This window comes from Littorina saxatilis, linkage group LG13, assembly GCF_037325665.1.
Source record: "Littorina saxatilis isolate snail1 linkage group LG13, US_GU_Lsax_2.0, whole genome shotgun sequence".
Classification (NCBI taxonomy): Eukaryota; Metazoa; Mollusca; class Gastropoda; order Littorinimorpha; family Littorinidae; genus Littorina; species Littorina saxatilis.
In genome coordinates, this window is record NC_090257.1 from 20969124 (window position 1) to 20987766 (window position 18643).

Here is an 18643-nt window from a genome sequence, read left to right on the forward strand (position 1 = left end):
ACGTTCTAACAATCTACCTTTCTTGTTTTTTGATTGATGAAAGAGAAGATGTAATTGATGTTGAACTGACCTTTTCCTTCATGTGACACTTGCCCAACACCTGCCACAGACGGTCGTCGTCAGGGTGAGCACCTGGCGGGTCCAGGTTGTACCTGTACACCAATCAGTCAATCAATCAATCAATCAATCAATCAATCAATCAATCCATTAACCAACCAACCAACCAACCAACCAAGTCAGCCGGTCAGTCAGTCAGTCAGTCAATTTATGCAATCAATTATTCAATCAATCAACCGATCCAGTCAATCAATCAAAAAATCAATAAACCAAACAACCAACTGATCAATCAACCAAACATTCAATCAATCAATAAATTAACCAAGCAACCAATCAGTCAGTCCATCTATTTATTGATCGTTCACTCACTTAATTACTCCATCATCCAATTCCGCCCTTCATTCACCTGTCAATCAATCAACATTAATTAATTATCGCTGTTATTGCACTATCTGAACCACTGAACCACCCTTACTTATCCTCACCACCACCCACATCAAAAACAACATCAACAGCAGAATGGTTATATGCTCTTTTTTTTTATCGAAGTGTCAACACTTTAAAGTTGTCTAACAAACAATGTTTGGAAATCATTCTGTCAGGTTTGTATGGGGTGTGAAAGAGTAAATATGTGACCCTCCACCACGAAATGAGTCGCATGTCACTTCGCGCGGTTCTGCGCTAGGCTTGATATAAGTCCGGGGAGTGTCTGGTAACAGTGTGAGGATCACCTTAGTCACAGGCTTATAACTCAAACAGTTTTCGCTCTTTTCTAAAACGGTTTTCACCACTGGATAGAGCATAAAAAACTCTTTAGGAAAATGTAAAAATATGAAAATCATGCAAAGGTGACATGCGACTCATTCCGTGGTGGAGGGTCACATATACTCTTGCTTTTAGTGTATCAAACTTCCCCACGTGACACTACAGGCCAGTCACTAGCGAGGGGTGTGTCTGAAACACGTTGACAAGGAGCACGGGTGGACAGATTGCCTCACAAAAAGCAAGAGTATTCACTCTCTCACAACCCCGACCGAGTTATTTCCGAACATCGTAAATTTATACTTGCATCCTTTCTTTCTTTATTTGGTGTTTAACGTCGTTTTCAACCGTTCAAGGTTATATCATACTTGCATCCTCTATGTCTCACCTGATAGTGCCGACAAAAAGCACGGGGTCCTGGACCAGGATGGAGATTCTGGATCTGAGAGCGCTGAATTTGATGTCACGGATGTTGAAGTTGTCGATGTAGATGGCACCTGATGCCGCTTCCGACAGTCGGAACAGGCCAACTCCCAATGATGATTTCCCTACACACACCAGAAATAGGCGAGCGTTAATAACATCTACCTTTGCAGACAAAGGGCACCCACACCCCTGAACAAACACAGACACACACACATATACCACACACACACACCCACACACACCCACACACACACACACACACAAACACACACAGACACCCACACACACACACACCCCCACATTGACACACACACCACACAAACACACACACACCACACCCCCCACACCACACAGACACCCACACACACACACACCCACACCCACTCATACACACACACCACACACACACACACACTTTTCTCAACCTACCAGAACCAGAGTTGCCAACAATGCCAATCTTTTCCTTGGGTTTGATGGTGAGTGTGACGCCCTTAACGGCGGGCGGCAGAGATTCGTTGTAACGCATGCAGTATTTGTTGAACGTGATGGCACCTTCGCTGGGCCAGTCACCCGGAACCTCACTAGCCGAGCTGGCTATGGCCCCCTCTGTCGGAAGATTCTGTGCAAGAAGTGACGGAGAGAAACGTTGATAAAGATAGATGTGTTGTATTAGCAATGATCGACCAAAACTACACATGGCTCCGTCTGTCTGAAGATTCTGTGTGAGAAATGATGGTGAGAAACTAGACAAGTGAATAAAAAATGGTCAAAAAGGAAAAAATACAGATTGCAAAATCCCAAATAAGACAAAATTTAGAAAATATTATCAGTTTTGTCAACCCTGATGTAAGAGATGAAAAGGAATGGATTTATACATGTGAGCTGTCTTGATTACTGAGCTTCAAAATCAATATAATGTTTCCATTTCTCATATTCAAAATGACAACACAGAGAGGCCGGTTCAATGGGCGGTTCTGGTGAGGTTTATGCCCCCTCTTTCTTTCGGCTGGTAACTGGCACCGCCTCGCGGCAAGATCACACGAGAAAGGAAAACAAATTTGCATTGGTCCCAAATAGCATATCAGTTTGGTAACAGTTCGTGTGTAAGTCGTGCATTTTATACGGTAAACAGACAATGGTCGGTTCTGGTGAGGTTATGCCCCTTCTTTCTTTCGCCTGGAAACTGGCGCCACCTTGCAGCAAGATCACAGGAGTTGTCTCAAGTTATCACCCCAGAAGCAGCGCTCATTGGGAAGATTTTTATGCAAGAGAAATGTTGATAAAGATTTATGTGCTCAAAGCAATGACCAAGACAAAACATGTGCCCTGTCTGTCTTAAAGTGCCGTGCAAGAAATGACGGAGAAAAATATTGATCAAGATATATGTGTCGATAAAGATATGTGTGTTGATAAAGATATATGTGTTGTAATCAATGACCAACACAACATATGGCCCCAGTTCTGTCTCAAGGTCCTGTGCAAGAAATGACGAAGAGAAATATTGATAAAGATATATGTGTTGATAAAGATATATGTGTTGATAAAGATATATGTGTTGTAAGCAATGATCACCAACACAACACATGCCCCCCCCACCTGTCTGAAAGTTCGGTGCAAGAAGTGACATAGAGAAAATAATGTTGATAAAGATTTATGTGCTCAAAGCAATGACCAAGACAAAACATGTGCCCCGAAGGACAGGTGCAAGAGAAATATATTGATAACAAGAAGAGCAAACGCTCGATCGAGTCACTTTCGCAGTTCTGAATATTATATGAGGCATCAGATGGACAGGAAGAAATTGCTATTCACAACACAATGAGTCACGTTCACATAAAATTTGAGCCCGGTCACTTTTATAGTTTCCGAGAAAAGCCCAACGTTAAGTTGTGTGTTGCCGAACAGAAAAGGCTAGTTATCTCCCTTGTTTTTCTGATAACGTTCGTAAAAGGCTACAGATGTAAATACTTTGATGTAAAGAATAATCCTACAAAGTTTCAATCACATCCGATGAACTTTGTCAAAGATATAAAATGTCTAATTTTTCCTTTGACGCTGACCTGTGACCTTGAAAAAGGTCAAAGGTCAACGAAACCATCGTTAAAGTGTAGAGGTCATTGGAGGTCACGACTAAACAAAATATGAGCCCGATCGCTTTGATAGTTTCCGAGAAAAGTCCAACGTTAAGGTGGTGTCTACGGACGGCCGGCCGGACGGCCGGCCGGACAGACTAACACTGACCGATTACATAGAGTCACTTTTTCTCAAGTGACTCAATAAAAAATAAAAAAACCGACTTGGCATGCAAAACCCTCACCATAAGGTGGCACTGAGAGCAAAAAGCTATGAAGTACAGAAGTCCAAGTTACCTCGATGTATTCTTGTACTCGTTGTACGGATGAGAAGCGAGACCCTGTCTCTATGGTCAGTCTCAGAGTGTATTGCAAAAGACTTGTAATCTGAAAACACACAGTGTTAATACCAGTCAACATTCACATCAATACTGTTTAAAAATTCTTTGAAAAGCACACTTGCCAACACTTATACGGACGAACGAATAAACAAACAAATTGACTCACAATTAATTAACTTACCAACTAGTCAATAACGATATTAACTGCACTTATGACTGATTACAAACAGGATCCTAAAATATACTGAGCGTATCTCTCTGGGTATGTTTCTTGATGAGAAATAAAAAAAAATATTATCTGCACTTATCTACTTGTGAAACATAACAACAACAACAAGTCGCGTAAGGCAAAATTACTACATTTAGTCAAGCTGTGGAACTCACAGAATGCAATTGAACGTAGTCCGCCGCTAGTGCAAAAGGCAGTGAAAGTGACGAGCCTGTTTGGCGCGGTAGTGGTTGCGCTGTGCTTCATAGCACGCTTTACTGTACCTCTCTTCGTTTTAACTATCTGAGCGTGTTTTTAATCCAAACATATCATATCTATATGTTTTTGGAATCAGGAACCGACAAGGAATAGATGAAAGTGTTTTTAAATTGATTTCGAAAATTTTATTTTGATCATAATTTTTAATGTTTTTAATTTTCAGAGCTTGTTTTTAATCCAAATATAACATATTTATATGTGTTTGGAATCAGAAAATGATGAAGAATAAGATGAACGTAAATTTGGATCGTTTTATAAAAATTTTTTTTTTTTTTACAATTTTCAGATTTTTAATGACCAAAGTCATTAATTCATTTTTAAGCCACCAAGCTGAAATGCAATACCGAAGTCTGGCCTTTGTCGAAGATTGCTTGGCCAAAATTTCAATCAATTTGATTGAAAAATGAGGGTGTGACAGTGCCGCCTCAACTTTTACAAAAAGCCGGATATGACGTCATCAAAGACATTTATCGAAAAAATGAAAAAAACCTTCTGGGGATATCAATCCCAGGAACTCTCATGTCAAATTTCATAAAGATCGGTCCAGTAGTTTACTCTGAATCGCTTTACACACACACACACGCACAGACACACAGACACACAGACACCCACACACACACACATACACCACGACCCTCGTCTCGATTCCCCCTCTACGTTAAAACATTTAGTCAAAACTTGACTAAATGTAACAAAAAACAACAACAACAAATTAGACAAATCAAATTATAAAGGGAATAAACAACAAAAGCAATTAACAGAAGTACCAACCCAGGCCTACTAATCTCAGAGTACTTCTTGGTACTGAAAACAGTACAATTACGTCAGTTCAGTCTAAACAAAAACTTCAAACAGTCATACACATATGTAACTGAGTGTCCGAAGCACAAGAATTATACCCTTGGAGGCAAAGTCACAGTCAAACAGGATTGAGATTTTTGAGCCCTCTAAAAACTGCTATGGGTACGCAAAAGTTACCGGAACGGTTGGCCTAGTGGTAAGGCGTCCACCCCGTGATCGGGAGGTCGTGGGTTCGAACCCCGGCCGGGTCATACCTAAGACTTTAAAATTGGCAATCTAGTGGCTGCTCCGCCTGGCGTCTGGCATTATAGGGTTAGTGCTAGGACTGGTTGGTCCGGTGTCAGAATATTGTGACTGGGTGAGACATGAAGCCTGTGCTGCGACTTCTGTCAAATGTCAAAGCAGCACCGCCCTGATATGGCCCTTCGTGGTCGGCTGGGCGTTAAGCAAACAAACAAACAAACAAACGCAAAGGTTCCCAAGAGCATATACAAGGATACAGCAGCAGCCAGACCCCAGAACAGAACTCTACAGTTGACAGGTGTCTAGCCGGCGACATAGAAGAAACGCCCAGCTACTATAAATTGCCTGCGCTCTTCGCCGACAGACAACTCTGCAGAGTCTGCCGTGAAGGGTGACGCAGTAGCTAGTCTCCCTGTCTCACATAGACCCAGTGATATGAGAGACTCGAACTGTAAGGTCACCAACCTGTATGGCGAAGGAGAGAGCGAGGCCAGCGTGTGGTGACTGATGGTCGGCGATGGTGAAGATGGTGAGGAAGCCGGTGACCCCGATGACAACGATGACCATGAGGTCCAGGAAGACGGCAAGCCAGCGATTGGCCATGTAGAACAGGAAGAACGGGATGTTGTTACGGTCCAGCATCTCACAGAATCTGGTCAAACAAACAAAAACAATGGTTTAATTTAAATTGGTGTGAGAGGCAACACAGAAACACCTACACAGGCACGAACACAGAGACGGCAACCCAGCGATTGGCCATGTAGAACAGGATGTTGTAATGGTCCAGCATCTCACAGAATCGGGTCAAACAAACAAACACACACATGACCTGGTAGTCCCCCTTGTCACAGTACCTGCTCTGCAGAGTTGTCTGTCTCAAGCACTCAGCTATTTATAGCTCAAATGTTCAATGACGAAGACACTTGTGAGAAAAATCAATTCTGCAAAGAGTCTGAAATTGAAGGTATGTTACAGACACTACGAAGAGAACACCTAGGAAGGCAGGGAGGTCATGAAGAGAGGGGGAGTTTTCAATGGGCGGTTCTGGTGAGGTTATGCCCCCTCTTTCTTTCGGCTGGTAACTGGCGCCACCTCGTGGCAAGATCACGCGAGAAAGGAAAAAAAACTTGCATTGGTCCCAAATAGCATATCGGTTTGGTAACAGTACGTGTGTAAGTCGTGCATTTTATACGGTAAACAGACAATGGTCGGTTCTGGTGAGGTTATGCCCCTTCTTTCTTTCGGCTGGTAACTGGCGCCACCTCGTGGCAAGATCACGCGAGAAAGGAAAAAAAACTTGCATTGGTCCCAAATAGCATATCGGTTTGGTAACAGTACGTGTGTAAGTCGTGCATTTTATACGGTAAACAGACAATGGTCGGTTCTGGTGAGGTTATGCCCCTTCTTTCTTTCGGCTGGTAACTGGCGCCACCTTGCGGCAAGATCACAGGAGTTGTCTCGCGTTATCACCCCAGAAGCGCTTATTGGGAAGTCTTAAATCGGGTTCCACTGTATCAACCAATAAAGTGAAACCCCCCCCCCCCCCTCTCCCCAATTTAACCCCTTCACTGCCCACCCCGTACTAGGTACGTGGTCATTTTCGGTTTGCCGTACGCCCATAACCGTACCTAGTACGGGGGATTTGCGTCAGCAACATTTCAGGACATTTCTGAAAACTAAATGGGAGGTAACCACTGTCCAAGTTCTTGTATGGGGTTCTAAACACAGTTCTTTCCCATTGACCGTTCGGATAAGTTAGTACCACGTGTTGAAAACTTTGTTAGAAGTGTAGAACCATAGATAAAATTCACAATGGCGGCCGAAAGTCAGACCTCAACTCGTAGACCTGTTTTCAAGCGATACAGTGTTCTGGAAGCTCTACAAGAAGTGATTTATGGATTACCACACAAAAGAATACTTTTATGGGCTGTAATGTGAGTACCTGATGTTTGACACCAGTTTTAGCAGTGTTTTGTGTGGTTTTACCTGCTGCAATGTGTGTGTGTAAGTCCGGAAACTGTAATTTTTGACAAAAATGGTCATTATATCAATTTTTACTATAACAATCACAAACAAAGTCCAATGATCATGTCATCACATAATAGCCAAGGGTACAAGCAAAACACATGCCAAAGATCTAAGAGATATCTCAATAAATGATCGAGCAATGAACAGATTAGTGAACCTACCGAAGAAAGCGAAATTTTGCCCTGGCACACAGCAATACCAAAATGCTGTTATACTGTGGCAGTGAAGGAGTTAAGACTACCTACATTTTAAGACCTTGCTTTTTCAGATTTATCTATTCATAAGCTCTGTAAGTTTACTCCATTTTAAGACTCCCCCCTTTTTAAGACCTGATTTTCTCAGACTTTTGAAGATCTGTACACAAGAATCAAAACAAGACCCTACTCACTGTTTAAAAAATCTCTCAGACTGGCCAAAGGTGTGGATGGTGGCGGCGCCTTCTAGTGACGTGGCCAGGTGGGACAGGTAGGGCGAGCGCGTGATGCTGTCCACGAACTTGAGCTGCTGGATGACAGGTGCAAACACGACGGCGAGGACGAGAAAGCCAGCAGCCAAGGGCAGCACCACCACCAGGTCCCATGGGAAGGCGTAGCAGATCATGACCAGCGCGAACACCACCAGGAACAGGTTCTGCAGGTAAAGCTCGCAGTTGGATGGAAGACGCACATCGACTGGAACAAAACCCAATGCAATCCAAATTTTTTTTTTTTAAATTTTCTCAGGAGATGGACTGATCGAGTACTTTAACGCTAACAATGTTTTTTACCTGAAAGTCATGAAACGAAAAAAATCCCTTTTAACACCAGTGCCTCCCCTTAAAGTGCGGTTAACCTGTCTTGTCTAAAGTACACTTGCTCAAGGCCAAGGCTAGGCTGGGTGACTTTTGTGTGTGCATGTGTGTGTGTGTGTGTGTGTGTGTGTGTGTGTGTGTGTGTGTGTGTGTGTGTGTGTGTGTGTGTGTGTGTGTGTGTGTGTGTGTGTGTGTGTATGCATGCATGTGTGCACGTGCGTGAGTGTGTGTGCGTTCGTGCATGTGTGTTTATGTTTGCAAGTAGATATGCAAGCATGTGTTTGTATGGGTTTCTTGCTTACTAATGCATGTGTGCTTGAGTGCCAAAAAAAAAAAAGAAATCTGTCTACCCTTACTTTCATCAATGTCAGCAGAGAATCTGTTGAGGATGATGCCCAGGGGGGTAGCATCAAAGAACTTCATGGGACACGTCATGATACGCTTCAACAGTTTCTGGTGAAGATTGCTGGCAGCTTTCAGCAGTATCTGTACACACAAAGTAAATGTAAAAAGATATCTGTGGGAGAAAAATCCAAAGCCAAGACCGGGAAGTTTATGGACTGTTTAATCACAGACCTATCAGTCTTTAAAGTAGACAAGCAAAATATGCAACAGACAAATAATAATGAAGTAGACGTGCCAACAACCCTTGTGAAGTCTCGGGTCAAGTGTAGCAAATTTAGATTTTTTTAAACTTTCAGGGTAGCAAATGGTGCATAAGAGATAATAAATTTAAGCGAAGCAATCTTTAGCTTGGCATAGCAATTGCTTTTAAAACGTAGCAGCTAGCTCTGATAATGATAATCATTTATCTGTGGATGCTGCTTCAAAGATGGCAGGACATAATTGAATCTGTCCATGGAGCCAAATATATCTGAGGTAAACAAACAAGTAAAAATTTTCCCCCCTGTGTTTGCAATGATGTTGTAACGAGACTGTTCAATGCTCAAAATGACACAAGCTAGAGGCAATTATGACCTTGACCTGCACAGACCTTGAACCAAACAGATGACCCTAAACAGTCAAATGGAAGATCCCGACACTATAAATGTCCTTGACCTCCAAAACTTGACACTGACCTTGACAAAGACGAGAGACCTGAAAACCATGATGGTGAGCATGGCAACCAGGAAAAGTCCATAGACCATGGCGAAGGTTCGAACCATGGGGTGGTCCACCACACTCCCAAGCTGGGTCAAGGTCACGTTAGACGTCGAGTTGGGTGACAGTGTTGTGTTGTGCCATGACTGTGTACGAAAGAAAGAGCAGGGAGAGTTAAGGTATTGTTAATGTTATGTGCTCCAGCAAGCACAGTTTTTTATAACTGACATTTCTGACTTTGTTGACAAAGTGTGATGCTTTCATCTCTTACGATGAGTCACGGCATGACCCAATAGTCCCCCTTGTGACAGTATACCCTCTTTGCGATTTTGTCTGCCTTACACGTTCAGCTCAGTTTTGCACGGCTATTATTTACTCCAAACCCAATCCTGTTTGATTTAAGTTTTTCTTGCATACAAACATAATTTGAGTGTTTTGTGTACTTGCATGGTCATACGTACTCTCTCTCTTCACCTTTTTACCTGTGCATACAATTATAGGGTGTAAAGTTTGCTATAATAATTGAATATTTTCTGTTTTAGCTAGTTGACCTTATCTAGGGCAAGGGCTGATGTAAAAAAACAAATATTTTTGCTCTTATTTTACCCTCGATAATAACAATTGTGTCTTGTCTTGTCTCGACTTGTTATCTGTGTGTACGTGTCTCTCTCTCTCTCAGTATTATAGATTGGTTCATACCTTATGCACTTTAGTTTATTGCTGATGAGTGTTATTTAAGGAGTTAGCTATTACTTTTTTCCCTCATGGGCGAGGCCCGATTGTTTAAAAAGCAGCAATTGCTTATATCTTTTCCCTCGTAAAAAAAACATTATCTTATCTTATCTTTTTATATCTCTCTCAAACATGATCTTATCTTATCATAATAATAATAATGGACATTTGCTATAGTGCATAATCATATATATGCTCAATGCGCTTTACAATAACTAATGTTACCTAATAAATAAAACATGATCTTATCTTATCATAAATAAAACCTTATCTTATCTTATGTTATCATAAATAAAACATTAACTTATCTTATCTTATCATAAATAAAACATGATCTTATCTTATCATAAATAAAACATGATCTTATCTTCTCATAAATGAAACATTATCTTATGATATCTTATCTTATCATATCTCTCTCACGTACCCCATCTCCCTGGTTGAGCCAGTAGGACAGGAACCAGGTGGTGGCCGACTGGATGCCGATGCTGATGGCAAAACTGATCAACAGGAAGGCCAGGATGCCGTAGCCGCCCATGGTGCGGATGTAGTCGCCGTACACCGACCACGGCACTCGCGTCACGTACAGCTCGTTCGCTTCCACTAGGTCGTCAATGTCCACTGTGATCAAGGATAGAGATTTCTGGTTGATTCTCTCTGAGCTGTGTTCATTGAACCACACTCAGACTCATATCACTCTTAAAATAAACAAGAGAAAAGATATGCTACAGCGGTACCTGCCATGAAAGGACACGTACCTTCTGGAGTCCCTTGTCTTATAATAACCAAAATATACCTGACATGAAAGAACACCTTCTGGAGTCCCTTGTCTTATACAGGGTGACCCCCAAAAAAGAGTACCCAAACAAAACGTCATAAATTGAACAAAAATAAAGCAATCTTCATAAAATTTATTTACACACACAAGTAGCCTCTGTCTTTCAGGAAAGTTATGCTCATTCTACAGAACATGCTCCAAATGGCCTCCCCCGGATTTAAATCCCCCAGATTTCTATCTTTGGGGGTTCCTGAAAGACAACGTCTACAGGAACAACCCACAGTCAATCACAGAACTCAAGAGAGCCATCACAACAACCATTCACGGAATCTAGCAACAGGAGTGTGTGCGGGTGATTGATAACTTTGCGCGGCGAGTTCAAGTTTGCCTGCAGCGGCGCGGAGGCCATTTGGAGCATGTTCTGTAGAATGAGCATAACTTTCCTGAAAGACAAGCTAGAACGCTAAAATTTTCTGTGCAAATCATGCAGAGGCTACTTGTGTGTGTAAATAAATTTTATGAAGATTGCTTTATTTTTGTTCAATTTATGACGTTTTGTTTGGGTACTCTTTTTTTTGGGTCACCCTGTAATAACCAAAATATACCTGTCATGAAAGGACAGTAACTAATTTTCCAGTTAAGGTTCTGAAGGCCAGTCATTATATAATCCTCACCATATTCGTAGTCGCCATAGATACCACTGGTGGTAGACATGGTGCTGAACTGGTGCTGAAAGCCGGTGTTGGTAGACATACGACTCAGGTGTCGCGTCAACTGGTGCAGACTCATCCTGGAGAATCCTCTCTGAGGCGTTTTCACTGCAAATGTAAGGATAAGAATAAGGATAAGATTGTATATCGTCCTGTGAGGTTACCCTCATGGAAATGGGCAGCTTTCTCACTGGGGAAAGCGAGCTGCCATACAGTATATGGAGCTACCAATTTGTTTTCTTGTTTTTCCTGCATGTGACGCGTGTATGCATGTTTCCAGGCCCTGAGACTTTCGTGGCAAACTTGGGTTCTTTATCGTGCTAATGCATGCCGAGGAGAGACTGCACAAAGTTGACTCTGGGAAATAAATCCCCTGCTGAAACGTGGGGATTGAACCTAATAATAATAATAATAATAATAATGGACATTTATTAATCGCCCCTTCTCACAAGAGAAAAAAACAAGAAAGGTAGGTTGTTGGAACGTTTGTTATTGACAAAACAATACATTCACAGATATTTCGACCCAACGGTCTTTTAAGTGAACAGACAAACAAATATTCACACACAACTTATCTTGATAGAATCAGTTTTTGCCCACTCGTCGAATGAATCATTCGCTCGACTTCCTGATGAGTGGGCGAAAACTGATTCTATCAAGATAAGTTTTGTGTGAATATTTGTTTGTCTGTTCACTTAAAAGACCGTTGGGTTGAAATATCTGTGAATGTATTGTTTTGTCAATAACAAACGTTCCAACAACCTACCTTTCTTGGTTTTTTTTATTCTGAATTTTGGAACGTTGGCAGTCTCTTTGTTTTTTGGATCTATAGATCTTATGAACACACTTGTGACAGATGAGTCTCTGCAGTCCTATACCATGCAAAGAGTCCTTTATTTTTAATATCTCACTCACAAAAGGTGTACATGAGAACTTGATTGCTTCAAAGACACTGCCTATATATTTTACTATCAGGCCCTAGAGCAATTTTTGAAAGGCTCCTCTGAGCATTTGCAAAAATGAGCACTTTATTCTTAAAGCCTGCACAGAGCAATTAAAGAAGAAGCTGACAGTATGAAGAAACTCGCCATCCCCATCTTGTGATGATCCCAGACATGACATAAGTCTGTGTCGCTGAATCTTGTCGTACTTGGTCTGGTAGAGAGTGAAGAGCTCGGTGTACATGGGGCCCTGGGTCGAACCCAGCAGTTCACCGTGCGGCCCCATCTCCACCACACGCCCCTCGTGCATCAACATCACCTGGTCACACTTGGGCAGGTACTGTGGGAATAACAACAACACTGATTGGAAATGAGTGAAGCCAATATTATTTATTGGTTTAAGGATTGTCATTCAGGTAGTGTATAGGAAATGGTGTGAGAATCAAAGGGATGCAATTTATAAAGCGCTCGAAATGCATACTCACACTGTATAAAACTGATTCATTGATTTAGAGGATTTGTTTTTAGTGTTGTAATAGGGGTGGGGAAATAGCTCAGTCGGTAGCGGCGCTGGCTTCAAAACCAGTTGTCGCTATCGGCGTGGGTTCGATCCCCATGTTCCACGAGGGATTTATTTCCCAGAGTCAACGTTGTGCAGACTCTCCTCGGTGGCCGAACACCCCCGTGTGCACGCATGCGCACGATAAAGAACCCAAGTTCACAGCGAAAGACTCAGGGCTTGGAAACATGAATACATGCATGCAGGAAAAAGAAAAAAATATGGGTAGCGCCGTATACTGTATGGCAGCTCGCTTTCCCCAGTGATAAAGCAGCCCGAATTTCCATGAGGGTAACCTCACAGGACTATATCAATCTTATCCTTATCCTTACAGTACTTGTTACACAGACATTTTGGTATTTGGTATATGATATTGTCCAGGGAGATTCCTTCAAGGAAGTTTGGGCTGCTATACATTGACATAGCATGCAGTAACAGAATTGCGCTACCCAATTTTTGTTCTTTTTCGTGCAAGCGTGTATTCGTGTTTTTCAAGGCTTGAGACTTTTAATGGGACCTTGGGATCTTAATTATGCGCATGCTTGCACACAGGGGTGTTCAGACACCAAGGAACATCTGCATCAATTTGACTCTGGGAAATAAAGACATAGACATAAGACATTATAAGATGTTTGGTGGCTTGTTGACAGACCAGCTTTTTTGTTGGTCCAAGGGGACCATATCGTCTTTTGTTTCATCTTTATCGACCAAGGCCGAAGGCCGCGGTTGATAAATATGAGACAAAAGGCGATATGCTCCCCGAGGACCAACAACAATGTGCTGGTCTGACAACAAGCTACCAAACATCGTTTTTGTCATCAGTTTGGTTGTGCAACAAAATGCACAATAACCCACAGGGAGACGAATTTTTAGAATCCAACTCCGGGCCACAAAGCATCGTCACAGTAGCACGAGATAACACGTCAAACTTGTATGTGACGTCAAACGTAGCTTGTTGACGCTTTTCTTCCAGTCTGAAAATGTACAGACCTGCGATCATACCTGTGAGTTCAGTAAGTGTTGAGCATATTTCTTTTCTTTTAAGTGTTTATGACTTTTTGTTGTGGATTTTGGGATTACAGAGATAAGTTGCAAATTGACCATGAGTCGCCGCGGTAATTATCAACATTGATTGGGTCTTTGAGAGTGAATGCTTACAATCGTTGTCCTCGGAAACACAAATCCAAAGCCACGATGGTTCCACACATCAAACAATCAGCCTGATTGGCTTTTACTTTGACAATCCACGTTTCACATGAAAGCTCAAACCCATTCACCACCTCGAGTTATTGCATGGGGAACATGAGATTTATTTACCAGGTGTTTGTGAATGAAAACTCGTGAAAATGATGACAAAAGATTTTATTTCAACCACGTGCATTACACAGGAATATATCTTGGTTTGAGTTCATTCAATACATAATACATTCAAACACAACAACCAAACAGTGCTAACAGAACTGCATACACACACTCACTTACACCCACACGCACGCACACATACACACACACACACACAGACACACACACACACACACACACAGACAGACAGACAGACAGACAGACAGACACACACACACACACACACACACACACACACACAAACACACACTACATTATACCGCATTCACATCTTGTCCACTTCACGTAAAATACTCTTTTTACCAGGTGTAAATCCCTTGCTGATAGCGACAACGGGTTTCAAAGCCAGAGCCGCTACCGAATTAGCTATCTCCCCGGTCCAAAAGATTCCACACATTGTGCAAAGAGTACCCACCTCTAAATGATGTGTGACTAGCAGTACAGTCTTGCTCTTGAGCATGATTTTAAGGCACTGGGCAAAGACGTTACGCCCCATCTGGATGTCCAGCGCTGACAAGGGGTCGTCAAGGAGATAGACGTTGCTGTTGCTGTACATGGCACGGGCAAGGCAGATCCTCTGTTTCTGACCTCCGCTTAGTGTAATCCCTCTGTCACCAATCTGAAAAAAATGTTATGTTGAAAAAAATGTTTTGTTAGCTCAAAAACCAGTCAAATTTCATTTTCATTTCATCTACTTTATCATCCCATTGCTGAAATTTGGGTTGCTTCCTCCCAGCAAAAAGCTTAGCATCAACAGGTGTGAGCGTGTTAAGTTGTAATCAGCCACCTGCACTGATGGCAGAATAAATTAGGTATTTTACCTGCACTGATGGCAGAATAAATTAGGTATTTTACCTGCACTGATGGCAGAATAAATTAGGTATTTTACCTGCACTGATGGCAGAATAATATAGGTATTTTACCTGCACTGATGGCAGAATAAATTAGGTATTTTACCTGCACTGATGGCAGAATAAATTAGGTATTTTACCTGCACTGATGGCAGAATAAATTAGGTATTTTACCTGCACTGATGGCAGAATAAATTAGGTATTTTACCTGCACTGATGGCAGAATAAATTAGGTATTTTACCTGCACTGATGGCAGAATAATATAGGTATTTTACCTGCACTGATGGCAGAATAAATTAGGTATTTTACCTGCACTGATGGCAGAATAAATTAGGTATTTTACATGCCACTGTGGTGACATGGATACCGCCTCTAAGTCGATCTGCACAAACAGTTAATAGTGTCCGTCCCCGTCTGGATTCGAACCCGTGACCCCAAGATCACAAGTCCTGGAGTGCCCCACAGGTCTGCACATAAGTTGACCTGGGAGATCGGAAAAATCTCCACTCTTAACCCACCAGGCAGCAGCGACCGGGATTCGAACTCACGACCTCCCGATTAGGAGGCCGACGTCTTACCACCACGCCACTGCGCCCGTTATCAGAACATCTGAGAAAGGAGGTTCTTAAAAAGGAGGAAGAAGTGTTAAACTGGGGGGTCTTAAAACGGTTGTTTAACACTTTCTACCCCACTTATGTTGACCAAGTTTTTTTAGCCGAGACCAGCTGTGCTGCAGCAGGTCACTCAGAATTGTAGTAAATGTGTAGAAAACTGTGTATCAACAGAATGCAGGCGTTAGATCGACGTTACAGGAAGCGACTGAAGTGACTGTGTGTACGGATATATCCATACCAAGTCAGATAGAGCCATATGAGTGGGTACGGATATATCCGTACCTGGGAGACAATGAGTTAATCCCCATGTATCCCCAATTCATGAATGAGTTTAAAACGTGCAGTCAATCAATGAAAAGCCAAACCTCCACTAAATCTGCAGCACCAAAAGTTTCAAAGTCCTTGTTCAGCTGGCATGCTGACACAATCTTGTCGAATCTGCACATAGCAGATTGAAATAAGAGTTTACATAAATAAGTCTTTCGCACGCGTACATCAAACATAATAATAATAATAATAATACGAGAATTTATAACGCGCACATATCTCACCACAAGGCGACTCAAGGCGCACATTAACATACAGAAATACATTTAAGTTCGTATTAAAACAATCCGTTCTAACTTTACACTACCCATCTACTCCCTCTACATCAACTGAAATTCAGCATATCAAAATATCAACATAAATCTCAAATTATATCAAGCAAATCAAAGAACATACCTTGGCCTGATACTCTGAAAGCAATTATAACACATGTGGCTTTGGATTTCTACAATACCAATTATTTGACCTGAAAACTATGCTCTATGACTACCTACATATGTCTGTATTTGCTGACCCCCATCACCCCCCCCCCCCCCCCCCACTACCTGCCAACAATCCATTCCACGCACACCCCTCCCCCCATCTCATTTATGAAAGGTATTCAGTTCAATTTTCCAGACAGATCTTTCTGTTCTAGTTTAACCAAAATGGCGACGGGCGCAGTGGCGTGGTGGTAAGACGTCGGCCTCCTAATCGGGAGGTCGTGAGTTCGAATCCCGGTCGCTGCCGCCTGGTGGGTTAAGAGTGGAGATTATTCTGATCTCCCAGGTCAACTTATGTGCACACCTGCTAGTGACTTAACCCCCTTCGTGTGTACATGCAAGCACAAGACCAAGTGCGCACGGAAAAGATCCTGTAATCCATGTCAGAGATCGGTGGGTTATAGAAACACGAAAATACCCAGCATGACTCCCCCGAAATCGGCGTATGCTGCCAGAATGGTGGGGTAAAAACGGTCATACACGTACAAATCCACTCATGCTAAAAACATGAGTGAACGTGTGAGTCTAAGCCCATGAACAAAGAAGAAGAAGAAGAAGAAACCAAAATTAAGTGTAATTCAAGCATGTACTGAGGAGAGAGTTTTGGCAGTGTTACCAAGAGTGTTCTTTCATCACAGGTACCACTGCACAAGTCTATAACTTCTCAGGGTTTCATTTACTGGTGCGAATTGCGCTACTGGCGCATAATATCTCAAAATGTCCCATTGGAATTCCCTTCAGTGCGTCAAAGGGCGCTTTGAGATTACGTACCAATGCGCCACCCCATGCACACTTTTCATGGGAGTACAGTGTTCAGAATGACCTAAGCAAAAACACCCGCAAAGTGGAGCAACTTGCGAGTTTGTAAAATTCGCTGTGACTGGCTTTTAAAATGTAATTCATTAGTATTCAACCAATCTTGTGAACTATCTGTGCTTGAGCGTTTACCTCTGTGGAAACTGTCAACAGAAACGCAATCGATCGAAACACAGACACCCCCCCCCCCCCCCCCCCCCACACTAACCTGGTACACTGGCAAATTCTCATATCATCATAACTTTTATGGCACCAAATATCACTATGTTGCATCTTTCGACCGCTTTAGCCTGCTTTGCGCGTTTTGCCTTCGACTATGTAATGTCCGATCAGAATTTGGTTGAGGGGGACAAATGTCCCATTGTCTTTTTCTTCCAGGCTAAACCCTGCTTCTCCAGCCTACCTATCAGAATCGAAGGAATGCCCGAAAGTGATATTTTCCCTGGCTGTGCCGTTGAATATCCATGGTTCCTGGCCCACGTAAGCAACACGCCCTGTGACCTTGACCTCTCCATGCAGCAACTGAAGCTGTTGAAAAGACAAGAGCAAAGTGAAACAATGTTTTGATTTGAAGGATGTTAATAGACACAAGCAAGTGAAGCTTAATTTTAAGTTTTGTGCGTGTTACATACACTCATGAGTGCTCAGAATGGGTGAGAGAGAATGCTGGTGTGTGTGTGTGTGTGTGTGTGTGTGTGTGTGTGTGTGTGTGTGTGTGTGTGTCTGTGTGTGTGTGTGTGTGTGTGTGTATGTGTGCGTACATGCATGTGTGTGTGTGTGATATCTGAGTGTGCATGCGTGAATTTTATGCTTACCTGCCTGTGTACACACTTGTGAAAGAAATATAAAAAGATGAGATTAAGATATGTGAAAGGGAGACACCATCAAAAAGACTCTACTTACCCTGCCCATGATGGCAGCCAGGAAAGAGCTCTTGCCGCTGCCCTTCATTCCACAGATACCTATCAGCTCTCCCTGCAGTAACACACAACAAAACATATTTACAGTGTTGTTCCCAGAGTTAGAGAAGGTCGCACAACTGGCCACGTCAGTTGGACTTGGATTGAAAACACATGCACTGGCTAGCAATGGAAACGAAAACAACAGGCTCCCAGAGAGAAACAAATGACAATACACCTCCGGGACAACCAGTGCCTGGCCTGTCTGAAAACACCTCCGCGTGGAGGGGTTTTGCAGCCAGCGCAGTGAAGATAAAGAGGGAAACATTTTCTCTGCGCGCGTGGCGGCAAGCAGGATGTCTCAGAACTGAATACATTGTAGCAAGCACTGGCTCAAAACAGAAAAAAAAAAAAAAAAAAAAAACCCCAGCCACAGAAAGAAAACAACTCAAAATAGCAAGCA

The 18643-nt window shown here is 42.5% G+C and overlaps 1 protein-coding gene across 1 annotated transcript in view; it reads right to left on the reverse strand.

The window, feature by feature from the left end:
- The window catches only part of LOC138983855 (ATP-binding cassette sub-family C member 5-like), a 75869-nt gene that overhangs the window by 10128 nt on the left and 47098 nt on the right, over nt 1-18643 (reverse strand). Inside the window, exons 13-27 of the mRNA XM_070357196.1 lie at nt 18185-18256; nt 17685-17809; nt 16022-16094; nt 14606-14809; nt 12417-12609; nt 11293-11436; nt 10268-10461; nt 9087-9254; nt 8364-8493; nt 7606-7888; nt 5655-5841; nt 3615-3704; nt 1675-1864; nt 1208-1367; nt 71-152 (exon numbers count right to left, since the gene is read on the reverse strand). Coding sequence (XP_070213297.1) covers nt 71-152; nt 1208-1367; nt 1675-1864; nt 3615-3704; nt 5655-5841; nt 7606-7888; nt 8364-8493; nt 9087-9254; nt 10268-10461; nt 11293-11436; nt 12417-12609; nt 14606-14809; nt 16022-16094; nt 17685-17809; nt 18185-18256 — 2295 coding nt within the window. The remainder of the gene's footprint in view (nt 1-70; nt 153-1207; nt 1368-1674; nt 1865-3614; nt 3705-5654; nt 5842-7605; nt 7889-8363; nt 8494-9086; nt 9255-10267; nt 10462-11292; nt 11437-12416; nt 12610-14605; nt 14810-16021; nt 16095-17684; nt 17810-18184; nt 18257-18643) is intronic.